Source organism: Falco naumanni, chromosome 3 (assembly GCF_017639655.2).
Source record: "Falco naumanni isolate bFalNau1 chromosome 3, bFalNau1.pat, whole genome shotgun sequence".
Classification (NCBI taxonomy): domain Eukaryota; kingdom Metazoa; phylum Chordata; class Aves; order Falconiformes; family Falconidae; genus Falco; species Falco naumanni.
The window spans coordinates 81306997-81333542 of record NC_054056.1 but is presented as its reverse complement, the minus strand read 5'-3'; the positions used below and the strand labels follow the sequence as shown (position 1 = coordinate 81333542).

The 26546-nt window shown below is 42.7% G+C and overlaps 1 protein-coding gene and 1 long non-coding RNA gene across 3 annotated transcripts; one reads left to right on the top strand and one right to left on the bottom strand.

Moving 5' to 3' along the window:
- Positions 1 to 3222: 3222 nt before the first annotated feature.
- On the bottom strand, positions 3223 to 13845 carry LOC121085878. Of its 2 annotated transcripts, none has more exons than XR_005827224.1 (6): positions 13641 to 13845; positions 13349 to 13529; positions 10123 to 10349; positions 9720 to 10047; positions 6151 to 7204; positions 3223 to 5639 (listed from the first exon to the last, which is right to left on the bottom strand). It is a non-coding gene; the product is annotated as an uncharacterized LOC121085878 (long non-coding RNA). The 2 variants fall into 2 exon arrangements; XR_005827225.1 differs by having other exon boundaries at positions 9720 to 10018.
- A 154-nt stretch (positions 13846 to 13999) lies between these two features.
- SBSPON (somatomedin B and thrombospondin type 1 domain containing) lies at positions 14000 to 25027 on the top strand. The gene is made up of 5 exons (XM_040586862.1): positions 14000 to 14718; positions 22130 to 22324; positions 22871 to 22961; positions 23801 to 23977; positions 24671 to 25027. The coding sequence occupies exons 1-5, from the start codon at positions 14148 to 14150 to the stop codon at positions 24786 to 24788; spliced, it is 1152 nt and encodes a 383-aa protein (XP_040442796.1). The 5' UTR covers positions 14000 to 14147; the 3' UTR covers positions 24789 to 25027.
- The last annotated feature ends 1519 nt before the right edge of the window (positions 25028 to 26546 follow it).

Sequence of the window (26546 nt, the reverse complement as noted above, 5' to 3'; positions counted from 1 at the left end):
AGGAAACCCTTCCAACCTGTGCAAACTGGGCATAAAAAAACAGAGCAGATGGTTCTCTGTTGGCAGTGCTTTCTAACTCATTTCTGCAGGTTTAAATCACTCCACCAGGTGCTAACCAGAAAGCCCAAAGGCTGGATTAATTTTTCTTCTTTAAAACTGCTTTGTACTATTGTAGTGAAAATGAATACAATTGTAATAAAAACTGTTTTCAAGTTAAGACAGTATCTAGCTCAGCATTTGCTTATTGATGGTGCCATAGTGCAGAACATTAAATTTTCATGTCTACCTACAGATATTTAAGACATTCAATTTAGTCTTTGCTTTATTTTATTTCCACCTGCCTAAATCAAATACATTTTATATTAAAGGCAAGGTTTCAATCAGGAATCAAATTAACAGGCTGAATGAGCAACCAGCACAAGATTTTGTTACTGTAGCAGAGTTGTATACACTTCACTGAAAATCTTAAGCTGTTGCTTTAAGAGTTTCTATATCACAAAGCAAATTCCCCACTACCTTCCTTGATAGTAAGCAAAAAATCAGTGCTTGAAGAATTAAGGAAGAGGAATATTATGATTTTCTACAATACAAGATGAAACTCTCGTGGAACAGAAAGGACACTGATCTACTAGTGTGGGCAAATGCCTAATGGGTAGTGCTGTGTCTTTTACTGTGCCACAGTAAGGAGCACACAAAGGAGCAAAACTGGGACAGTGAAGTCAAAATTAACTGTTTACTGTGTGTGACTTGTCAAGTCCAGATACACAACTAACTGTTTGATATGAGCAATCAAATACACAGCAGTTAGGAATTATGTTGGGAAAACAGCTATTCTTTTCTCATCAGAAAGCAATTGATAACTAATTAGGCAATTAAAATTCCTTCTAAGACAAATCCTTTGCTAAGCTAATACTTAGACCATATTTCCTTTCCTTGTTCACTAGGCATCCACAGTTCCTGTTCTTTTTTTTACTGTACAGCAGGATCCTGTCTCTGTTTTGCCTGTTCCTTTTCATAAAGTGAACAGTCCAACAGAACAATGTGAGCAAGGTCCAAATACCTCCATTTACTATGTAAATACTCAGTGTGTAGTGTGCAATACCAAGCAACATATAAACACCACTGCTTTGACTGAGTTTTGGTGGCTTGGAAACAGAGGATACAGTCAAGGTCACTAGATGTTTCACAAGCTGTGATAGGGATACTCCTCAGTTCCTATCACTGCAGACATATTGTGTTAGTTTGATAAGGAGAGCTGTATTTAAAATTATAAAGTAATATGAGTCTAACAGGACATCCAAAGGTGATCTAGCCCAAAGCAGGGCCAACTTTCAAGTTACATCAGGTTGCTTGAGGTCTTTCCAGTCTAATTTTGAGCATCACCAAAGATGGTGATGTGATACCACAGTCTCTTTGGACAACCATTTCTGGTGCTTGAGCACTCTCACTGTGAAGAATGTGTCAGTTCTTTCCCAGAGACACAGTTCAGGAAAAAGGGGGATTACACCAAGCATTAGATCTAAAGAAGAGGGGCAGCACGTGTGCTAGGCAAATGCTGGAGGGCAGGTGGCATCAGAGACACAGAGAAGATGGCTTCCAAAGCTGTGAGGTCATTTAGGTTGCATGCTGGGTGGTAGCTAGTGCTGTGCAGGGCTAGAGGATGATGTCTGGATTCATGAGCAATAGAGTAACACTGCTAGTTTTTGCTTCTGTTTGCTTGAAGGTGATGATCTATTTGAGGCCACTTCATCTTGAGGTCAAGATGGTATTCAAGCACTGCTGTAGCTCACCTGTGATGAGGCTTGTGCAAAGAGTTTTCATAGCCAGTTGCAGCCTTTATAACACCCCTTGTAAGCTTGAGTTGACTGACAGAAAAAAGCCATTTACAGTGTCTTCCCTAGCCTTGGAGAAACTACTGGGAATTAGTGATCCTGCAGAGCCACCCAAAGTGTGATGTGGCTTGCCAAATTGCTTTGGGGTGCTGTATCGCTTGCTTATGATCAGACTTCAGGCTCTCCAACACAGCATCAGTTGTTGTAGAGGTTCATTCCTGACACTGTGTCGCAGCAGCAGCTTTATAGGCCTGAGGCATTCTTGTTGCCTGCCTGTTTTTTACCACCAGTAATAACTCACCCCTATTAACAAACATGCTATCTGTCCTACATTGTTGCCTTAGGGCACAACCAGAAGTTGCTGCTGCATTGTGCTATGTTTTCTCTGTGTGCACTGCAAAGCCATATGCTGCTCATTCAGGGGCATCAGTTTTAGCCCTGCTGGAGCTGTACAGGGCCATACTGATCGTATACTTCTAAATATGATGATGTATAAAGAAGTAGAACTCCATTTTTGTGATTTTTTTTGATCCAATTCCTAACTGAGAGGGTCCATTGATTTCAGTGGAATTGTGCAAGTGATTAAGCTGCTTTTTTTTTGTTACAGTAAGTCCTATTCTGTAGACAAATGAACACCCAATTAAGGGAAGTGTTCACCACTTGTTTTACCAAGACACTTTGAGAGAGGATAGGAGTTGATTTGTAAGGAGGTCAAGAAACCAAATAACACAACAAAGAAACATTCTTTTTTTTCCTTAAATGTTTGCAGAAGAGGATAGAGGCTCTTTTATGCATGCCAGGCTGAAAATTTCCATTTTATGAAGCTGCTTTTTCCTCTAGAAATCTGTAGAAAAACCTGCTTAAAGCCTCGTGTTTTGCAGCACAATCAGCTGCTGCCTGTGGCATTGCTTCCAGACAGGTTTTCTTTTCCCCATAAATAATCAAGTTTATTTTGTTTGAAGTATTTTACATCCTGTGCTAAGGGATTCATCTTGTGCACACATTTAAACATGTACACACAGGAACATGCTGGGAGATTTTTTTTCTCCAAGGCCAAGACAAAGAAGGTGGAGACTAAGTCTGAAGTCTCTTGCTGTCAGTGATGGAGATTCAAAGGTTACTGGATAAGCTCTGAGCCTCTGTGTGAACATCTGAGATCAACTGAGAATGTGTCAAGGTCTATAATGTTACCTAGAAACTTTAAAACTTCTGTGGATTAGGAAAACCATTCCCACGGCTTACTTTGCCCCTTGAGCAAACATTGCCACTCAAAATCGGATAACTTCTGGGACATTACAAGCCCAGAGGCTCTAAGCTATTGCCTTCTGACAATGTAGTTCGGTCCTCATGGGGTGTTAGATGATTATTTTGATTTCATTCCTAGCTTCACCTTCATTATCAGTCTTTGTAAAATAAGAAAATGAGATGGATCAGTTTTGTTGTACTTATTTATTGGTGCCCCCATAATTCTAGAAGATAGAGTTAATTTTGGAAGAAGACATACTCTTTTCCAGCAGTTGCACTCCAGTGATGAAACATGGATTTCTGTTAAGCTTGAACAGAAATAAATAAAAGAGAAAAAAAGATGTAATTCTGCTAACAGTTTTGGTATTCTTTTTCCAGTAGTTAGCATGGGAGAAATAAAAATGGGAACTGGCAATCCTGATACAATAATGATTGCAAACATAGCCTAGCGTTGAACTTCAGGTCAAGTAGGATTACAGAAATGAGGGGAAAAACAAGTAGGCTAAGAAACATAGAACAAAATATACCAACTAAAATTATACCTAAGTTGGAAAAAGCTTTTGTGTGTGAGCTTGTTTGTGAAACTGATGCACTACCCACCTCAGGCAAACTGCTGATTATTTTTTTCAATTCCAAATTCTCTGACCTCTTATCCTGGCAGAAAATGTTTGTGGAACTTGCTGAATTTCTGCCAGACTTTTAATTATCCTACTGGGATGTTATTTACAGCCAGCATTTTAGGGTGAGCCTTGGAGGTGCAGTTCCCATTAGTATTAATGATGTGTGTATGCTGTGAAGGTAACTGTAATCCCTTTGCAGATTAAACACTTGATGCTGTCAAATCTTTTCCTAATGCTATAAATCTGAAGGCATTCAAAATGGGTGTAGGCCTTTTTTTTAATTTTAATTTTCCATATGAGTGATTGCAGCATTTTTGAATGCCTTGGATGAACAAAAAGATCTCTCCAGGAATGATGCTGTCTGCCAGAAAGCATAGCTATGAATGGATGGCCTGATTAGTGTAGGTGTTCAAGATCTTTGAAAGTCACACCAAAGAGTCTATCCAGTATACTCTTGTTGGAGCTATTCTAGTTAAAGTGTATAAAAACTTGCAAATTTTAATTCTTTGATTGAATTAGTCCACTGTCGGATTGCTCATGGCCCATGCTGCATTGTAATACATTCAGTGAAGCAGGAGGATGGTTCTGTGAGTTTCCTGAGTTGTGGATAAAACCAGAATGTGATCCCATGTGAAAAGTAATTGATCTTATTTCTGAAATATAAGGTTCTCCACACACTAAGTGTGATATATCTAGTTTTGCTCTCTATGGATGTGTTATATCTTCAGCTGAACAGAAAACCAAGGTAAAGAATTTCAACATCAAACTTGTAGACATGCTGTGCTGGTCTACAATCAAATTAATGTGCAGATAATTGCACAAGGAATTGATAATCATGTTTCAGACCAAGAGGCCTAACTGCGGGTATCCTCTGCACTGAAGACCTCTGCTTTGTAACTAAGCCAATATGGGAATCCAGAAAGAGACAGAAATACAGCTGAAGTACTCACATCTTCAAGCTAGATAGCAAAACAAGGCATTTGAGAGAAAGATATAAACAAATCAAGACACAATGTAGCCTTAAAATTAATTCTCTTTTTCATATTATGCGGTTACACTTATCACACATACATTTAAACACAGAGATATTGAGGCCCACGGGTAAGAGGGTTTCCCTGGGGGGAAATGGCCCTTGTACTTGTTGGCACTGGCTGACGAGATGGCTGTTCTACTTCACTTGCTACAGGCAAAGCTGAGCTGGCTCCTGTTGCATTCAGGGCTGCATCTGCCTTTGCCATCCATCCACCCCAACAAAATGTAAAGCCTAGTCACATTTATTGCCTCTTTCTTCCAACTGTGCGGCGGTAGTAAATTGTTAATTGATTCTTAAGGGTAATCTAAAGGTTTAGCTCATTAAAATGGCCCCAAAATACCTTGTAGTTATTCAGGAGTATGACCTGTCCTACCCAAAGCCTCATGGAAACCTGGGTGGGAATGGAAACCAAATGTACTGGGAGAGTCTAGGAGTTAGTTACTACCATCTTAGAACCCATCTGAAGTATCCTTGAAGGAAATGAAGTGTCACCCATTCACATCCAAATTACAATCTGCAGTTGTGTGCTATTTAGAACAAAAGTTTTAAAAAGGGCACAATAGTAAATTTGTGTTGGAGAGAATTTGTCTCACGCTACATAAACTGTTTATGCTCTTTAGCACCGTTCAATACTTATGAACATTCTGTAAACTCTGGGTAATCTCTGTTTTAGGTAACAAAGACGTGTCCAGGCTGCATGTACACCAAGCCAGGTACTACTCAAGCAGCAATAAAAAGAGTTGCATCTATCCTGGGTACAGAGTCTGAACTGGAGCAAACTCAACACCTCAGAAGAAAAGATTATTTCTCACTGCTTGACCCCAGGTGTCACTCTCACTCCTTCACTACTTGCAGCTGCCATCTGGGAAGAAGACTCCTCCAAACCTCTTTAATAATATTTGAAAACGCCTATTGAAAAAGGCAGAGGAAATGCAGGTATTACACAGCAGGAAGAATATCAAGATATTCAACTGAAATCAGGGCCATTTTATGAAGTGCAGAGCCCTCCAAAAATTTCTGACTACATGAACTAGGCGAAACATGGAAGGGCAGATGTCCATCTGAAATAGCATTTTTTCACATAAGTCACATGGAGCGATGCCAGCTGAGACTGGGGATTGACCTCTTCTTTAAATTTTCTATTATTAATTTTTAAAACAATACACAGGTTTTGTAAGTGAAACTGCAAAGCACCTGAGAACATTTACATTGCAGCAGGAGAGCCTTTTTAGTTCGGTGATCACCGCTCCTCTCTGCACTTCCAGTTAGTGTTTCTATAAATAGGGAAGTATCTGTTACGGGTAGCCCAAAAGAAGAAGTGCATAATAGTCTTCCCAGTGGGGTAAGTGCTAAGAAAACATCAACGCACTCCCAGGTCCTCTACATGTACTCCTCTGTGAGTCTGGGAGAGGCCACTTACCTCTGCAAGGAGAGCCTTCAAAGCTGGAGGTGAGAGTGTACCAGGTCATAAGCCATTCAGGGTCTCTGCAGAAGATTTCTCCCAATTCAGCTGGCTGCCTGCCCCCATGCGTCCCAAACCCCGCACGTGCTGCAGGTGCAGTGAGTGCAAAGGGGCACTGGGCAGTGCCCAGCCACGCTGCAGGCAGAAGCAGCAGAGTGGAGAAGGTGGTAGGAGGGAGAAGCAAGTCATGTTTGGTGGGTGATGCAGTCCTGAGGGCACCTGAAGAGAGTCTTCTGAGAGAAGCCTTGAAGGTCATGGTGGCAGTGGAGCGATCTCCCTAGACTAGATCCTCCAGTTGATATAAGTCTGCAAGGTTAATTGGTTTCTTGGCTTTATGTGATGAGGCTCATTTTCTACCACATGCATGTATTGTGGTTCTATGGTAGCTTAGTCAAAGAATATTGCTATCAAGACAGATTTGAACACAAGAAGAAAGTGATAACAACTGCACTAACTGCATACTTCCAAGCTTCCCTGCCCTGCAGAGGTACCTACACATCTCCTGAGGACTTTTAGGTCCTGACCCTGGCGCTTGCAGGTGGAAGAGTGTACTCAAATCCCAAGGTGTTGAAAGACCAGAGTGGGCCATGGTGGGCCTAAGACAGACCTTCTGATCAAGCCAAGCATCAGGGTTCATCCCCTCCTCTTTGTCATCCAGCCCTGTCCCACTCTGGCTAAAGGTCACTAGCGGATTACAGCAGGTTTGGTAGTTACACTACTGGCAGGATCCAGGGGTGGGAGGCTTAAAACACAGCTGAACACATGTGAAAACATGGCTGTTTGGGTTACTGTAGGCTCCGATGACTTCTCCATTTTTTCCAGTCTCTAAACCAATGCCTGATTTCTTCCTGAAAGCAATTCTTCACTTTGGTGGTCATCAGCTTGTGAACTGTGTGACTCTTCTATGGGCTGCTTCTAAGATGATTAAGAAAAGTAAATTTTTGTATGCTAGATATTGTGAGTTTTATGCAGAGGTCTGTGCATCTAATGGAATATTTCAGGGACCCATAACCTGAAAAAGATTGAAAATGGCTGCTGGTTTAAACTGTAACTCATCTGCTGCTGTATGAGAATTATCTGGTGAAGTGTTAAAAGCTGGCATTGCAAGGATGACAGATGACTGGAGTTACTTTCTGAAATACTTGGCTCCTTTTACTGTAAATAGTATCATGACCAATTTCACATATGCAGCTAAGGCTGATCCTAAACTTGGCATGTCTTGCTATTCTGGTCACCATAGTATTGGATAAACTTCCACAGGTGTGTTTAACAGCATGAGCAATATTTATCTGGGTTTTTTGTTGTTGGTTGGTTGGTTGGTTTTGTTGTTGGTTGGTTTTTAACAGGGAAGTGTGCACATTGGAGTGACTTGGTAGATTTTGGGGGTCTTTTTTGCTGAACATGTATGCTTCTTTTTATTTAGGCAAGATAAAAGAATGTGGTAGTACCCGGCATACAGAAGGCACTTGGTTCTTTGGGAGAGCTCTGAATTTCTGGTGGATTCCTCCACAGGTTCCCATTATGGATGCTACTTCCATACAGATGAGCTCTTCCCTGGTAATGGAGACGTTGTTGATTAGAGGAATTTAATGGCTGACTAGAGTAGAGTTATAGTGTGGGACTGGACTTTGGGCAACCATAAAGAAAAGGCTCAAGACTCCAAGCTTGATTTGAAGTTCTGCAGGAAGCTGATATGACAAGGCCCCATGTCTTGTCTCTCAGCTGAAACTGTTACACATGGGAAAACTTTTTCTGTTTCCTTCAGACTGAATTAGGGTTCACAAAACCTCGCTGCACCTTTATATGCATGGTGCACGCATGTGTGTGTAAACACTTGGGTAGAACTTGGTAGCATACGGTCTGCCTACAATGCAGGGACTCTAAGATCTCTTAGAGTCCCTTAGATGAGTCACAAAGAGGTGCCTTATCAAAACCCACATTTGCCTAAGTCCATCATCTGACTGAAAAGCTTTGTTCACAGTTCTGCTCTTAACCAGCAAGATATGCATGGAATTTGGATGAACAAAATAATTCAGAATATTCTAGATGCTGCAGATGTTAGCTGTGTGCAGTTCAGAATATTTCTGTGCAGCCTGAGAGCCAAAATCTGCCCTGTACGCTGACACAATTACACTCACTTACATGAAGTGACATGGCTGTAACTAATTGGACTAAGCACGCAAACTTTCACTGCATTTAGCCAAAGACAAGCTCTGGCTCCAAATGTTTTTTCCCTGAATACATTTTCATGGTACCTGGCCCCATTTTAGCCTGAACAATACATTTTTGTCTACAGACACTAAAAATAGTTCATGTACTAATTAAAAAAAAACCAAGCTGTGACAGAAAACAATAAAGGCAAGGAAATGGGGAGGCATTTTTACATAGCCAGCAGCTTCCCTGGCACCATTTCTAGCTATGAAGAGGGTTATTAGCAAGCCCAGAATTATATAAACAGTTTCCTCAGCCAGCCAGTGCACACCAGAATCATCATTTACTTTCAAATTATTCAAGTCAGCAAAATCCACCTTTTCATCAGACCAGCGGAAAGATTGGCAGAGGTTTTTAAAAGTGGGATTATGATCAGAAAAATTACTCTCTTTCTCAACAGTTCAGTGCCCTAATTTCATAAACTCATTATTATTCCTGCTTTCTACATTGACAAAAAAAAGTGGTTATTCCTGCTAGCAAAGCACCCTCCCCAGCTGCAGGAGGGGGAGCTGCATTCTTCTCTGCAAAATGCACCATCGCAGAATCATCCACAAACTCCAAGATGCTGAATATTTGCTACTGAACATGATAGCTGAGAAAGAAATACACAGATTGAGTTTTGGACTATGCTAATCTTGGTTATAGTTTAAAGCAGCAGGGCAAATCTGATCTGGAGCTCATGAGAAATAAACAGTCTTAGCCACTTTTTGCGTGAATTTAAGTAATAAATTTGAGGATAAACTATGCATCTCTTCGGCTTTACACAGTGATGAAAAAGGAGATGACTGGGCCTAAATCAGCGCTAATGTTTGCTCTAGATGTGGCAGAAAAGTGTGGGTACTCCAAGGCTGTGCAAGGCTCAGGGGCTGGTGGCTGCCATGCGCAGCTGAGAGTGAGTGAGCTGCATCTCAGGGAGCCCTCGGGCACACCAGGAGGCCCCGGTTCAGTAAATCCTCCGAGATTGCATAACTTGGAACAAGTGAGCAGTCCTACAGTGGGGTTATTATGTGCCTCGGGTTATGCAAGTGCTTAAGTGTTTTGCTGGATAGGGGCCCTAATCTCTCAGTATCGTTTTCTCCTGTCTTTAAAATGGTAATAATATTTCCTCCATCATGAAGGGAAGTAATCGATTTAGTCACGATTACAGAAAGGAAGGGGTCTGTAACTACCAAAAGCAGGAGAATCAGGGGAGTGTGTGGAATAATATCCTGGGATGCTTCTTTTATAAAAGGCAGTTCTGTTTTGGAAAGTGCATGTGTTAAACTGCCACCCCCTCTTACTCTGGCTGATCATATGCATTTGAAAAGTAAACCTACCTGTTAAGCTCTGCAGGGAGAAAGCTAACAAACAGTCGTCAAGTGAATTGTGTTCCTCACATCATGAATAGAATGCCTTCACATCTGAGCAAAGCCTTTGAAAGCACGAGCGTCCTATTTGGCCTGAAGAACCAGGACAGGTTGTCTGAATAACAGGCTGACTTCCCAGGACCAGGAGTTAGAAAACTCATCGCTTTATGCATCACTGGATATGCTGCAAATGCTCTTCTGCAAACACAGCCAGGTACTCGGCATGCTTCCTTGTGAGGGACTTCTGGGGAACATTGTTCTCGACATCACTAAGACAAATGAAAATTGGAATGACATCCTGATCATACTTCTAGATTATAATAACTTTTAGAATTAAGATAAAAGAAGAACTAACATGAGAAAATGTACTTACGACAGCGATACCATTATTCTTAAGCCATAGGCTGTTTACTGAGACAAAAGATGTAGTTGTGGCCTGATGAGTAAGGGCAATGTTCTACCATGTGCACTAGCTGAGCCAGTCATGTCGTTAATTGCTGGTGGTGGAGCAGTCCTGCTGCCCTCTGCACGCCCTGCCCTGGGCTGCCTCACCTTCCTCATGCTGGCTTAGGTGCTTCATTTCACTTCAGCTCCCTGAACCTGTAAAAAGAGACACTCAGGAGGAAAAACCAGGAGAAGGGTGTTTTCCAGCCCTGATCCGCTTAGGTTGGGTATGCAAATTTGCCTGACATTTTCTGCATAGAAGCTTGACAGCAGCTTGGTATTCATCTTAGGACTTAGACATTTCTTCAGTAACATACAGGGAGGGTGAAGGCCTTTAAAAATCAGCCAAAACTATCCTGATAGATAGCTCTGCTATATTCCCACTAACCTCTAGAATTCAAGCAATTTCATGCATCATTACCAACTCCAACAAAAATCAATGGTTGTAATTGAGACACAGCAAGCCAATGTGTCTCCCCCGGCAGGGTTGCACCTGATAGCTCTGCCAGGACAAAGCAGGTGGAAGGGGAAGGCTGTTTGCACAGCAAATGACCTCTCTCAAATATAGCCAGGTACTGAGCATGCTCTCTTGTGAATGACGCAATGTAGAGCAGCTCAAGCTAGCCATTGAAATAGCATTGTGCTTTCTGTCTAACAGCACAGGCTATGAAACTATAGAAACCTTTTGCATATCACCTACTGTGTTTTTCTGATACAGGCTGATTGTTAGTGAAGATAAATTACACCTCATTTTTCTTACATATAAAATGTTGGTATTGCTTTAAAGCTGTCAGCTGCTTTAGCAAACACTGTGATGTGGTCATTCACCTTAGTAGGGATTATTTCTTATCAGGAGGAAGTTGACTTTTTCAGAATAAGGGGAAAAAGGGCCTTTTATGACAAACTCAAGCTGTAGTTGACTGTGGTGCTCCCAGGAAGCATGATCCTGTGTAGCAGGATGGAAACAGCCTGTACCCTTTGCAGCCACATCAGTCACCGTGTTGTCTCAATATAAAATGTAAGCGGGTTGATTTCAGAAGGGTATTTCTGTAAATTAAATAGAGTGCAAACACAAGTCTAAAAGCAAAATAAATGTTCTGCAAGATCTTTGAAGTCTTCTAATTTTGTTGCCATTGGATTAACCTCCTAGCAGAAAGGAAAAATGGACTCTATTTGTGCAAGTTAGGACCTTCCAGAGAGTTTGCTTGTGAGAAGGTGTGGACATGTGGAATGCTGCGGGCTGACAGATAATGTGTTTGAAAAAGTCTTTGAAGCTGAGCTTGTATCAGGCCCCCAAAATTATGGCGGCTGTAAGTTAAACTTGGAAAAACAAGAGAGTTATTTTACTATCAAACATATATTTTGTTGCCAGACCGAAGCCTTTCCCAGTTGCAGGTGGCTTTGGTCTTCTGCCTAAATACTATGTGTAGACATGCACCGCAGGAGTGGACAGAGAGTAAGCGTTCGGCTCTGCTGTACATGTTTTATATAGAGAGAGCATAAATAACCATGGTAAATAATAGAGTTGGTAAGCATGGTAAATAAGAGAGGGTAGTTCTCTTTCTAATTTAATGTTGGAGCTCATTTGGCTCGGTTTTGTCTTTGTGGTATTATAAACCAAGGAGAGCTCCATGTAAGGCAATGGGGACGCTTTAGTTGGAAATAACAACGGAATGAGGCTCATTGGAACCATTTACATGTTGGAGAAATTAGTTGAAAAATGTGTTTCACAGTCTTGATTTCTTTTCCCCTCTTACCATACAATACTGCAGTTATATTTTAGTTTGGAAATTTGAGTTTTGAGTACTTAAAACTAAAATAGGGCAGAAATAGCAGAAAGACACAAAAATAGCTGGCAACGTGAGCTAGACCACAGTTTTCAAAATCTCAGAGCCAGAAGCAACACCTGCTTTTGAGAGGACTACAGTCCTCTGTCCTGAGATTTCTCCTCACCTCTGGAATTAAGAAGAAGTATTTCAGCACCGAGGGCATGTGTGGAACAGATGACTGATGACCTCTTTTCCATTCAATGGCCCTCTGTGGCTTACGAGGAAGACAGAGCAAGGGCTTGGCCCATTCCCTAAGCTTACCTACACATACCTTTTATATCAGCCTTGCCCAAAACAGCTTTTCCTTGTAAAGTTATCTGCATGACAAAAAGGTAACTGACGGCAGCGTATGAGCAACACCTACTTTCTGTGGACGACCTCATGTCAGACTAGAAAGAAAACTGCCTATTTTTCTGGAATTGCCTGCAAGAGTTTGAATGCTGCTTCATTGCCTGAGAACACATCGCTGTATTTCTTTGTCCTTCTTACTCACAAGTTACCTAGTGCTAGTCCTAATAGCAAGGAACTAAATTAAAAGGGAAAACCCAAAATATTTGCTGGAACAAACTGGGTGAGCTTATTCTGTCCTTTAATGAAGACCCTTTTTTCTGCTTGCTCTGAAGAATCTGCTTTTCTGCATCTAGTAGAAATTTTAACATTTTTCATTTGTATTCTGTTTTCTTTTATTAGACCATTGCAGACATAGTTTCTTGTTTTTCTGTAAACATATCCAGTAAGACAAAGACACTCTAATTTGTCCCAAACTCGTCCAAGTTTTGCTGACTTATCCCTTTAGCACAAGTCATCCACACATGATTTATCTACATATAAAGGTAGTTTTTACATTGATTGGCTAATATTTTGCCTTTCAGGTGAACCACAAGAACCCAATAAAGGAAAGGAAAAGGTAAAGAGGCATTCTGCTCTCACACCACCTTTCACCAAGACAGGCTGGAAGTCTTTTTCTCCTCTCACCCACCGCAGGAACTCCCCCAGTGTTCACTATTCATTGGTTCAAGTTTTAGGCTGGCAAGGTGCCAGTGAGTTCATTAGTGGCACACTGGATAACAGTGCAGACCCAGTCCTCCAGGATTTAAACAACATTTTAACAGCAACATTGTGATGGCTACAAGAAATTAAACTCTGGCTGGCCCGAGCTGTCTCAGGGGGTCCAAGTACCCACAATGTAGCAGATAATATAACAGACTGTTACCTCCCATCTGTAGGCAGCTTTGGGAGACCAGATGTCTCATGCCTTAGTAGCTAACTATCTGCAAATTGAAGTGTGCAAAGCTAACATATTTTTGCAGTCACCTCACTACTTACTTTTGGGATTTGGTTTTTGGCTGCAATGGTCAGGTCCCATTAATCTTGAAAACCTCTTAGGACCGGAGATAACTGGAAACCGGAATCCAAATCTTCATGTTTAGGAAGTTACTTGAGGATCCGTCCTGCTTTCCTTGTGCACCTGCAAATACAGCTTCTTTTGTTTGTTCTGGAAACAGAGCTTTAAAAGGGGAAAAGAAAAAAAAAAAGAAAGAAAGAAAATGAAAAACATAACACACGCAAATGCTCTTGGCTGAGTGGGATGTGCCCTGAAATGAGAAAGCTCCTGTACCAACAAATCATGTCCGGTGGCCCCAGGCTGCCCACACCCGCCAGGCTGTCGTGGAGGTGGATAGGGACACTCTGGGACAGCTGTGCGGGTCGCTGTGTGTCACTGATGCACAGGGTACGGCTGTGCCATTTGCAGCTGCATGGGTCACTTATGCAGGGCACCGCTGGGTGGGACGCTGCCGTGCAGATCAGTTCTGTGAAGGCCACCACTGTGCAGGACATGGCTGTGTGACACTGCTGTGCAGGACTTGTGTGGGAGGGACATCACCGGGGGGGGGGGGGGGGGGGGTTGTCACTGCTGTGGGGGGCATCACGGGTCACCACTTGGTGGGTCCCTGCGCGTGGGGTGTTACCGTGTGGGGTATGGCTGTGTGAGACATGGTTGCATGGGACGTGGCTGTGTGGGATGTGGCAGTGCAGGACATCCCTGTACGGGATGTTGCTGTGAGGGTCATCGTGATGTGCGACATCGCGGTGTGGGACATCGCTGTGCGGGACATCCCTGGATATGACAGTGTGGGACACCGTGGGTCACTGCCATGCAGATCTTGTGGGGAACATCCCCTGCCGTGCAGGACACCCTTGGGGACACGCACCCTCCCCACCTCCCGCTCCCGAAGCTTTGCCGCGGCAGCCTGGCCGCTGCCCGGGCCCCCCGGGGCAGGGAGCGGGGGCGGCCGGGCCTCCCAACCCGACCCGGTGGGGCCGGGAGGGCCGGGCAGGACCGCGCCGGCCGCCCCCCCCCGCCCCCGCTCCCTGCCCGCCGATCCCGCCCCGCTCCACCGGGTGCCGGTGCCGGCCGGAGCGCGTAGCGGCGGCAGGATCCTCACGTCGGGGCGGCGCGGTGGCGGGCGGCACGGTGATGGGCGGCGCGGCGCTGTCGGGAGCGCTGTGGCTGGGGCTGCTGTGGGCCGGGAGCGGGGCCGGGGGCAGCTGCTCGGGGAAGTGCTGCGAGGGCCGGGACGCCGCCTGCGTCAGCGAGGGATGGAGGGAGGGAGGGGGCTACGGGACCTGCTACTGCGACGGAGGATGCCGGCGGGCCGGGGACTGCTGCCACGACCACGGCCAGGCGTGCCCGGGTAGGTGCGTCCGCCCCCTCCCCGGCCCTGGGGGGAGCCCACCGAGAGGGGCGGGGGGCGCCGAGCGGGGATCCCCCGGGAGCCCGGGCCCTTTCTCCAGGCGCAGTTAGCGGGCTGCCTGCCGCTGCTTTGCGGGCTGAAGGTTGCCCTGGGGGTTGGAGGTGGGGGGTGCGGTCAGGTCTCAGCTGTGAGGGGGCTCTGCAAGGGCGAAGCCCTCCCCGGTACCACCAGCCGCGGGGCGAGGGCCGGAGCAGAGACCAGGCTGGTGCTGTGTGAGCGCAGCAACAGGCACAGGCATGGGAAGGGAGACCTTTCCCGCACTAGGCGTTCGCAGGGTTTCTGGATCAGCCATAGTGCAGTGCCTGGCGTTTGCCGGTCTGAAGTTATTTTCCCTCTAAAATGTGATGTTATGTACTGCTCACTCACACTCATCCTAAACTCACATCGGTTACAGTGGGGATGTGGGATTACAGAGACAACAGGGAGGTGGATTTAGTGCCGTCCGTGTTTCTGAGCGGGTTCCTTATGTCTTGCCGAACAAATACCAATGAAATAATTGGGGAAATCCCCAGGGCAAGGTTCTGTTCTCATTTCTAGGGGCAGGAATCAGCAAGGATCCACCGTGAAGGCAAGGACTTCAAAGTGAGCATAGGGGAGTGAGTGAGAGGGTCCTCTGCCAGCCTGCAGGGAAGGCCTGGCTCTCTGCAGAGCAGTGGCAAGGAGGGGAAAGTGACCCAGTTCTACCAAACTGAACCCAGCAGCCTTGTAGGTATTTGCACCCCCACTTTCCGTGGTGTTTCTGCCCTTTGTGGTCTACACAATTTGTCCTCCCTCCTCTCTGCGACGCGGGAGGCAGCCCTTGCTTTACAGGTGCAGCAGGGGTACTCAGCCAGCCTCACGTCTCTTCCCGGCTGGCTGGACGCATGCCAGCCTGCAGCCAAAACGGCACGAGTCCCCTCTGCACAGTCCTGCTAATTCGGGTGCATTGAGCAGGCTCAGTGCTGTGCTGACATAGCCACACAGCTTGGGGACCCATGTTGGCTTGCGTCTGCCTGGGTTGGGAAGGGGGAGTATGACTGTCAGGTGGTGCAGACCCATCCTAGGTGACGTAAAGCTGTGCAGACTCAGCAGAGGAGAACCCCAGGTCTCCAGAGGAAACACGGTCAGTTCTCTCACCACTCAATAATCTCTTCAGAATAACAGAAGGGAAAAAAACATGCACCACAAGGTCTGACAGAAGGCAGCATCTTTAAAATTAGCATTTTTTTAATATATTCATATTTCATTCAGGAAAATCAGTAGGGAGAGAACTGACAAGATGCTTGCTTGTCACATAGTCACAGCATATTGTATCTTTTCAGTAAATCAAATGATTTTGAATATTCAAGTATAGTAGGAGAGAGCTAATAAAGGTGCATAGTGTCAGTATTAAACCGGAGCTGTAATCTGGTAAAAATTCCTATGCTCTTCAAAAGGAAGCTCTAACTTGTGCTTGAAAAGAAAGTTTAGACACTTCTCTTACCATAACTTCTGGCACCTGATGATGCCTTATTGTGTTTAAGATGGTATTTTTTGTCTCAAGCACAGTGGTGATGCCTCAAAATGCATGACTGTCCACACAAGGGTACAAGGGTACCCTTGTGTGGACAGTGGGTGCCCTAGAACCAGGCAGAAAGATGGAGTCTTGGCAAAGTCTCCCCGCGTTTCTCTCTCCTGCACCAGGACTGAAATTTGACTGTCTGTGGTGGCCCAGTTCAGGGAGCTAAACCTGCAGGAAACTACTCCCATTTTCTCTGTTTCCTATTTTCGGCTGGTTGGCTCCCTGCACTGCCTCACTGCCCAGCTGTGTGAGCACCGCTGCTAGCGCAAGCAAAGGGAGCAGGATGTCTTGCACGAATGTAGCATGGGTGGGACAGGATTTTGGCAGCCTGAGGAGGTGAACCTAGAATCATACATCCAAAACCTACAAAACTGATCACAAGAAGTCATTCTTTTGAAGGCAAATGATCATATATACTTTCTATTGCAAGCAGCCAGTAAGTTATGTCTTGTATAAACAGAATATAAATAGATCCAGTGGGAGTTTGCATCAACTTTAGACAAGTGTGGCTGGAAATTTTGAAGTAATTTTTGTTCCAGTTGGATGTTGAGGTCTCACCATTGAGTGTTTCTAAATTCTTTCTGAGTGTTTAATGACACCAAGGGTGTTTATTGGCATAGTTCTCTCTGAAATAGTTTTGAATGTAGAGTTCACAAATTTAGAACAGAAATGTGAAGAAAGGTGATCAGTGGTTCTCGTGCTACAGCTTGTTTGTCAGCCTGTTTGCCACTCATGACTTCAGCACCTGCTGAAATGACATTTCATCCTTTTGCAAATATTTAACAGGATGAAGTATTTGGGAAAAGTATGAGTGCTTCAAGTGTATGTAATCAAGAAATGTGTTAGGAATAATGCAAAACCAATACTCCAAAATAACAGAAACCACTGAAAAGGAGGGGTGTCCTAAAGCTGCCAATGCCAGGGTTAAATTCTGTCATGCCTAAAAATCGTAGTAGGTCTGGGACTTTATAAATAGATGGCTCAGCAGAAGTCCATGGGCTGCTAAACCTAAGTCCAAGGGTTTTCACATTAAGTATCTTCGAAGTTCTAACAATGAAGAAAGAATATTTGTACATAGAGAGCATTTTAAATAGGAACTACTGTACAATGAAAAAGCCTGAAAAAGGAATGAGTTTGTCATTTGAGTCGAAGTTGTTAGTCTGAGAAAATCCATAGATCCTTATACATTATACATTACAAAATATGTTGTGCAGTGATTCAGTAGAGATACAACAATCCTCTTTTTTCCAGAGATGGGAAAAAATTAAATAGAGTGTAACTCAGAAAAAAACCCAAACCTAACCGATCATTTATGATTCACAGTGCTGTAAATGGAGAAAAAGAAAATACCCTGACCACTCAAGCTGTGTTTCATAGGATAGCAATGTAATTTTTCAGTGTAATTTTGAACTTCTAAGTGTCTCATTAGCTTTCACATTTTGGTAAGTATCTGAGCACAAATCCTGTCCTTCAGGTTCCTTTGACTTGCATCCTTCTCATTTTTTCAGTGAATCATTTCTACCATCATTGTGTTAACTAAGCTGGACCAATAGTAACATAGACAGAGACCGTAACAGTGTAGCTATGGATCCCTGATACTTCTTTTTGTATTTCAAGAAATGGCACAATTCCTTTTATGTCAGCCCTGGGACCCATTCTCTGTCATGCTGGGGAAGTTAACATCTTTCCAATGAGGCACAAAACTGATGTACTGTCCCATAATCGTTGCTGGGTACTGACTGCAAAAGCGACATTATTATCCCACTGGCTAAATTCCATTCCAGCAATCCAATGTTCTTATTATTCCACATGACTAAGGCAATTCATACTTCTTTTTCTAAATCTTGATGACCATAAAATTGCCATGTATTGCTGCAGATGACCAATATTTAACTGTCACCTTGGTTTAATTCTAGTAAGATGTGAAGCCATCACTTAATTTGTTGTGCAGCTACTCAGTCCCTTTGGGAGTTTTCTACATGGAGAATGGGATGATAGACCTGATGTTATCTGTGTATCAAGGTGCTAATATGGGACTAAAATTATGTGGAAATTCTTACTTCATACAGCCAAGGAAGGGAGCCAACAGATAAGGAAAAAGGGCTAGAGGACATTTACTGTCCTTTGGGTACTCTAGGTAGAACTAAGATGTGTGATCAGACATTGAAGTCTATGTTTCTACTATTAAATAGTGGTACCAAGGACTGTTTTCTGGACCTGCAGCCAGCTGGCAAAGACTGAGGTCCATACTACATTTAGCACTTGTCCTGGCTATCCCATGACAGGGTCCAAGACATTTTTACTATCACTGCTTTTCTTTTTTTTGAGTTCAAAATGCTTAAAACAAATGTCTGGGGTTTGGGCTGCAACACGTTAGAGCGGTGCCTTCACAGCCACAGACTGTGTCTCGTGCCCTGGGGTACCTCGATGTGTCAGAGCAGTGCCTAGTGGTGCAGCATCAGGGATCTGCATGTGGAGACATACGCTTTTTCAGTGTAATTTTCCAGTGCTGTTTTACAAACTATACCTAGGATCTTCCTGGAAAGGTGTTTATCAGTAAATAGAAGAAAATTTCAGAGAATGCTAACAGTTAAGCAGGATGGACAACTGGTGGCCCAATGCTCAGGGCTGCTCTGTGGTTCTGTTTCAGTGGAGTTCCTTAGGGTGTGGGATGCAGCATCCTCAGCCACTCGTAAGCCTGGTGCTGTCGGACCGCTCAGAAGTGGGCAAGTTTGGTCAGGACAGGTGCACAGTGAGAGGAAAGGAGTGGAACTGTGATGGTACAGTAAGGACATCTGCCAAGGAGCCTCAGTCGGGGGTTTTATCTGCTTTACAATGGCTGTAGTGCTCCAAAAAATTGGAGATGCAATGGCAGAGCAAACATCAAATTCTGTGCCTTACGAGAAGAGTCACAAACACCAAAGAGGTTATCTATCACATTTTACTCTTCCCAATGTCTTGTACCGGCAGAATCCTAGAGGGCATGGAATATTTTCCTGAAAGACTAGTTTGGTCCCATCACTGTCCTGTAACACAAATACAAGTATGTAACTAGTAGTCAGGCTGTAAAGCTTCTTGGGGATTAAAATTGTAATCAGAAAATACAGGAAAAAAAAAGGTTGAAAATATATGATATGTTCCATTACGAGCTAATGAGAAACAGAACACATGGGAAAGTAAAAATCTCTGTTCAACTAGATAATGAGAGGTGTGACTCAAAACACTTCAGAAAGCCCAGCCATTGATTGTAACATATATTTTCCACCATTCTCTAAGTATCATGTTGAAGACTTGCCTTTATAAAGGAGTGGAAAAGCAAAGTAAAATGTGATTCACACTACACAGAAAAAGATTTTCAGCCTGCTTGTAATGTGCAATTAAAACAAGTCTTTGAAGAATTGGGGAGTTTCCATATCACTAAGAAACCTTAACATTAACATAGGCACCTTTAGGCTTTTATAAGACACTGTGCTAGTATTTCAATTACATGACATTAATTACAACTTTACTGAAAAAGCAAGCCCATCAGAGGACAGAAAGGAGCTAATGATGTTAGGGGAAGCAGCATGGACTAGTACACAGCGCTGCAGTGTTTTGATTGCTTATTTCACAGTTAAGGAAAGCTGCAGAGGGCCATTCCTTGCTCGCCCAGCAGCATAATGTGCATGCATGGGAAAGCTGGCACCGCTGCTGGTGTCCTAGCAGAGGACATTCCCTCTGGACACACACACTGATGAAAGGGGAAGGGGCCTGGAGGGATGCAGCTGCCCAACTTGAAGCACCTACCAGGTGGCCTCCAGGAAAAGTGGCTGCTGGAAATGAAGCACTGGTCAGATTAGAGGTCCTTGTGTGGGCCACAGTTGAGGACTACTCATGTAGGGAAATGACTGCTTATTGTCATATGATTCTTCTGCTTGATGGATGCCCACGTGTGAGATATTTTTCTTACCTGTTCTTTCACGGCTCGGCCTGCTGAGGCTGTGTAGACTTGAAATTCCTATCTGGAGAGGCTGTGTTTGTTCCACCAGTAAGCACTTGGATATGATCCTCATCCAGCTCCTCAGGGGTCAGTGCTCAGTACAGTTTTGAAGTACTGTAGAATGCATTTTGACTGCTAAAAGTGAAATTGTTAGGCCACACTGTTTTCAAAATCTGGGGCTTGGTGTTCCTGGAGGCTAAGGAAGCTTGAGTTTGTTTCATGGAAACATGAAACGGCTGTGTGTGTGTTAATGGGCAAATAAAGTGAAGACTTGTGTATGTAGCTTCTTAGTCAGGAATAATATGTCCGTCACCTGCTTCTGTATTCTGCGAATCAGGCTGTAAAATCTCTTCTTCTGTAGCAGATTATTTGTATCCAGCTGCAAGATACCTCACATATTGTCCATACTTGCAAGGTTGACACAGAGCTACTGTTTTGCCAGAATACAAACGAGAAATGCAAGAGAAAGGAGAATTACAGATTGGAAAAATGTGTGTCACACTTAATGTAAATGAGAACTACAAGGAGCACGCCATCATTATTAGATGCACTGCAGAGAATAAAATAAGCAAGGAAATGGCTAGTGGATAACAGGTATGATAGATCGGAGCATTTCTGAGTTTCAAGACAATACCAAAACTAAGAGATGCTTAGTTTTCCATTTACATCTCTCCTAGAAAGGTTACAAAAAGTGGCAAACATGACATGAAGGCTCATTGGCTACATAATATGATGATTTAGGTTTTTTTCTAAATAAACTGTGTGTTATGTAATCAAAAAAAGTGTCAAAGGCCATAAACTGGGCTAAAGTTTTCAACAGTTGCCAGAAAAGTACCACAGAACACAAAGTATTTTTCTTTCTTTCTTCATCTGAGACCTTCAGTGAGCTCACCTAATATATGTGAATTTAACAGGTGAAAGGAGTTCTTTGTACCTCTGACTATTAGGCTGGGTTAGGAGAGGTACACGTGTATGGTAGCTGTACTACTGATTGCTCTCTGCCTGAGGAAATGCTGTTTCCTATAACTGAGTTTACATCCAAAACAATGGCACTTGCCCCATAATGTTTTGGTCAAGTTCAGAGGAAGTTTGTGACCCACGAGAGCTAAAATGCAAACATCTATTGGACTGTTCTGTGGTGGGGAATGAGCAAAAGAGGGCCTTAAAATCACATTTTCACACATTCAGCACATTTAAATATCTGCATTGTTGTAAAGCTCTGTGTACATCAGTAAACATACAGACACAGAAACACAACTCTGCACACATCCCTGCATTGTTCTGACACTAAACAAACCCGAAATTATCACCAGAAACTGTCTCTGCAGCAAGGACCATGGTGCAGGATACTCTGTGTTAAAACAGGGCAACAAAGATGTGGCAGTGCAACTTCATTCAGTGTCGAGGAAAAGGGGTTAGAAATCAATCTGAGGGGAATCAAGAGGGCTGAAAGGCTTCCTGAATTCTGCTACTTTATGTTCAGAGTTGAAACAAAATCTGGTGGTGTAGGAACTGCCAAGGTAGGTCAGACCACTCACTGGTCTAGATAATCCATGAGTTGGCCTCCTTCGGGGCTAATGCCATGTGCTTCAGAAGATGGTACAGAAGAACCCCACAGCTGTAGTGAAAGGTTTCCATGAAGAGCTGTTTCTTTCTGGACAAAGGATGGAACAGGGAGCCAAGCACTGCAGACATGTTTGAATGTTAAATTTGAAGACGAAAATGAAAGCATGTAAAAAAGAAAAAAATCAGTCTTACTATGCAAGCTTTTGAGAGCAATTAGGATAAAACAGAAGTCTTGACTGCTAGTAATGTTTAATACTGCTTTGCAGCTCTTCCGTGCATTGTGGGGGAGTGGAGTCATTGGAGTGGCTGTGCAGAACAATGTAAACCTGATCTGCGGGTACGTAGGCGCTACGTACAACAGGAACCTAAAAATGGTGGGGAACCATGCCCTGCTCTAGAAGAGAAGGCTGGCTGCCTGGAGTACTTGACGTACCAGGGAGAGGACTGCGGCCATGAACATGGTAAACTCTCTTTATCTGTATATTGTGCCCATCATGGCCTTTGTAAATTTTACTGATGTCAATGAATGGAAAAAAGTGCATCTATCTGCAGCTAGCTGATTAAAAATACAATTTTAAACCTTACTTTCTATTGCCATATTGCTCTTTATTTATCTTTTTTTTCCTACTTAGGCTTTTCTTAATTTCGATTAAGTAAACCACTAAGCTGCATGCATTCCTTCAGTTTCTCGATTTAAGCCCCTCTGTGCAAAGCTAGAACACAGATCCAGTATGGAACACAAAACAGAGCTCCTTGTAGGCTTCCAGCACATCCTGTTTCCTCACAGACTAGATGGTGTGCATTTCCAGACAGATTTCTGCTGAATAAGGAGAGAGCTTAGCTGTGGGGAATGGGCTTGGGGTATGAAGCTGCCAGCATTTTATCAGTTTTTCAATAGTCAGCCAGCAACACCATCCACAAGCTCCTGATTCATCCATGCACCTACAGTAACTGAAATAGGACTCAATGGTGTCTTGCTGCCTTACCACAACTGTTCTCTTCCTCAGTCCCTGCTTTCATAACTACCTCTGAATACGGTAAAGAAAGAAAAAGACGAGCAGCATCCTCTCTCTGGCCTTCAGATAAAGAAGCAGCTGGGTAATCTACTTATCATATGCATGTGGGTCATCTTGTTCAATAGAAAATAGCTGGCTACAGAGAAAAACATAATTAAATTTGCAATAATTAAACAATAAGCTATAGCTTGTGCTGTTTTTCTCTCCTGCAGTTCATTTGTGTGTTCTAGATGTTGTTTTTTATTACTTGCTAATTGTACTGAATTAGATATTTGGGTCGTGGCAAATCTGAGGATAGCTGCTTTTGAAAGCAAACAGTAAATAATGCTAAATCAAAGCCAAATGTATCCGTAAGTGTTAAGGCTGAGAAATTAGATGTAGGTCTCTGAACAAACAAAATAGGCTGAACGTGATCGGTCTCAAGAAACCTTTCTTGTAAATTAATTGACACAAACAGTAAAAAATTTTTTTTGGTTTCCAGTAGAGATGGTTATGAAGTTTAAATTGGGCTATTACTGGGTCTGTAATGCTCATAATACTTTGCCCTATGCTACTTTCCCCAGAACAATAAAGCCCACTGGTATTCTTAAAGCCTCTTTTCCATTTTCTCTTTTTAGCAGCATAGACGAAAAAATACGGGCTACTGAGATCTAGTTTTCAATGTAAATTAAGAACACAGAACACAACCAGAAATTGAGATTATACATAAAGCACTGGACGAGGGGCATGGAATCAGAAATAGTTTGTGTAATGTTTTTAAGAATCCATTAATTAGGCTAGGGCCAGAAACAGACTCGTTAGCAATGATGTTGTCTAACTTGCACTTCACAAATACCACTCGTATGATACATACATTTAAAATGTATACCTAGCTTATGCATTATGGATTATAACCAATTTAGTGTTTTTCTTTCTGAGCAGATACTGTGTAGAATTTAAAACTGAATCACTTTCACACCACTGTGCTTTGGAGAATCGACCATACGCTCAATGGATGCAGTACCTACGAGAAGGACACACTGTGTGTGTAGCTTGCCAGCCTCCAGCTATGAAAACAGACACGCATCGTTGTTCTGGAGATGGGCATAATGCAGATGGGTAAAAAAATCCATTTTTCTTCTCTTCTGTAGCAAAACCTAGTACAGAAGTTAAGACTACTCAGTCTCATTGAAAGCTGCATTTACCACAGCCTAAAACTGAAACAGCTCATATCCCTTGTGCAGCTCAGAAGACTGACCCTTTCAGTTCTCACAGAAACTGCTTTTAAAACCTAGATAAAATTGGTAAATAATTTCAATATAAGAATTCAGTGCCTTGAATGCTTAATTTACTACTGTGAAGGGATGATGCAACTTTTGTAGTGCAAGAGGTCTTTTTATAGCTACAGGCACTTTCACTTAAAAACGGTATTTCCTGCCACAATCCAAATCTGATTTCAGGTTTAACGGTGGCGGATCATTACGCTTCACAAACCTACACACCTGGTTTCTAGAACAGTAATTTTTAAAGTAGACATTTAATATTTGGAAGACATTTTTATTTGATCTATACATTTTTTAATACGCATACTACTTAATACCTGTACAACCAGCTACTCAATCTACCGCGCTGTATACTATACTCAGGAATATAGTGCTTGCTCCAGGAAGCATTTTAAGAGCTAGGTGAGCTAATTAAAGTCTTACACTATCAAGCAAATCCAATCTTCTGACAGGTTATACAACACAGCATAGTTAATATGAAATGTACAGTTTTCAGCATTTTAATTCCTCACTTATTGTCACATTTCAGAGGTAAAATCTTACACTGGGAAGCAGTTGGCAACTCTCAGTGCCAAGGAACCTGGAAGAAGATTCGGCAGCTGGAGCACTGTTCATGTCCCCTTGTGCATAGCTTTATTTTTACATAAAAGTCTGAAAGACCTTTGAAACAAAAAGATTAAGAAAGTCAACACCAATGCCAAGAAACCTAGACCTTTCTGCTGCATTTTCTGGAGCCTAATCAAACTCTAAAGGAGTCAGAACTCTGGAAGAAGCATTTCAGGAAACTCTGCCTAAAAACAAATCACCAAGACTGATCTTTGTATTAGAACACTAGAAGCATGCATCCATGTTTTTCTTTTGTAATTAAAAGAGCTAATGTTTCTAACCGTAGTAGCTGCTTTTCCTAAAATTCTCATTCTTTATTGACCACAGTTCTGTCTACAGGCACTGCTCCTACTCAGCAGTGAATCCGCCAAACATTCACAAGTCTGAGAATAGTTACTGTCATCATTAAATAGCAAGGGTGAATAAAAATGAAAGTTTGAGAGCTAAAACCAGATTTCAGTTTTGATCCTTTGCTCCTTCCCAGTACCATCTACACAGCTGTTTATATTACAAGTGGTATTCTTCCTCTATATTGCAGTTTTCATGTTCAGCCACTTTTATGAAAAGGTGTATGCTAGTCAGCATTGTAAAGGAATCAGTCTTGTTCAGAATTTCATGTCACTTAATACAGTGTGAACTTTATGGCAGATGAACCTAAACAAGACTTTGTGACCAAAGCCTTGCCTAACATTAAAAAAAGTCACTTATTACTAGTTAAAACTGCTTGTGAACAACGATTAATATAGAAATTTACAATATTAGAGCACTGGCAAGACTGTATGCAGGGAGCTCAAATCCCTGTTTTGTTACCTATTACCTTGAATTATTGTTATAGCATTAAAGAGGCTGCATACTGCACTTTCTCACTTGTCAGGTACTTGCTAGGACTTTTTGAATTGTTGGCTTACAGCTGCTCTAGCATTTCTTGCTGAAGGACAAAGCCTGTATCTTATCAAAACCCTGAAATTCACAATGTTTGCTAAAAAGAAATTATGCCTTAAGGTTGAGAAAATTTACTGTTAAGGCATGCAGCATCTCTGTAGAACCTAGCAGCTGCAAGAAGAAACCGTAGTATCTGGCGACAAGAGTGAGGAAGGTGATCTGGCTGACGTTTTGTCCACAATAAGAGTGTGAAACAAACCTTTCTAACGGTGCTTTACCTTTTTATCTTAATGGAAGCAGGCCTCCAAAACAGAAAGCAGAGAGATTATCTTAATACTTCCTGAACATTTCAGCCTTCAAGAATATATCTCTTCCTGTGTAGCCAAGAAAAATATCTGAAAGGTTTATTTTATTATGACTAGTTTGGACAGATGCTTTTCCATGTTAAGGTTCTTGCGAAATAAAAACCTCATTCAAGGACAAAAGTACAGAAAACATCTGAATTGAAGAGATTTCACTTCTAAAAGAATGCTGTGATATGTTAGTTCAAGTCACTAGATTCACACCAGTATGACAGTGCAAAGTATGTGTTTTCTGAGGTTGTGGAACTCTTTCCCACACAGTGTGAATCAAGACAGACAGCACAGTACCATCAGCATCTGTTACAGTCTCTCATGAGCAGGGTATCTGCAGTGACCAACTGACACCTTGATAGTTACTCTCATCACAGTGTGTCTTTGCTTGCTATTAGTTTGGACAAAGACAGTGGAGACCATAGATGAAACATCTCATGAGCTGTGCTATGAGTGTCAGTATAAACTCATAAGCCCCACTTTGGCCATTCGTTTTTGAGCCTTCCCTTTTCTGTTGGTCTAGAAGAAGCCACTTCTCAAGACAAGTTAGAAGACACAAGATAA

What these genes read in the sequence shown, in the direction of transcription:
- SBSPON (XM_040586862.1), top strand. Translation starts at nt 14,148, where the DNA reads ATGACAGTGTGGGACACCGTGGGTCACTGCCATGCAGATCTTGTGGGG. An exon ending in GGACTGCGGCCATGAACATG is followed by an intron (nt 22,325 to 22,870) that starts GTAAACTCTCTT and finishes TCTCTTCCTCAG; the next exon opens with TCCCTGCTTTCATAACTACC. An exon ending in GATGGGCATAATGCAGATGG is followed by an intron (nt 23,978 to 24,670) that starts GTAAAAAAATCC and finishes GTCACATTTCAG; the next exon opens with AGGTAAAATCTTACACTGGG.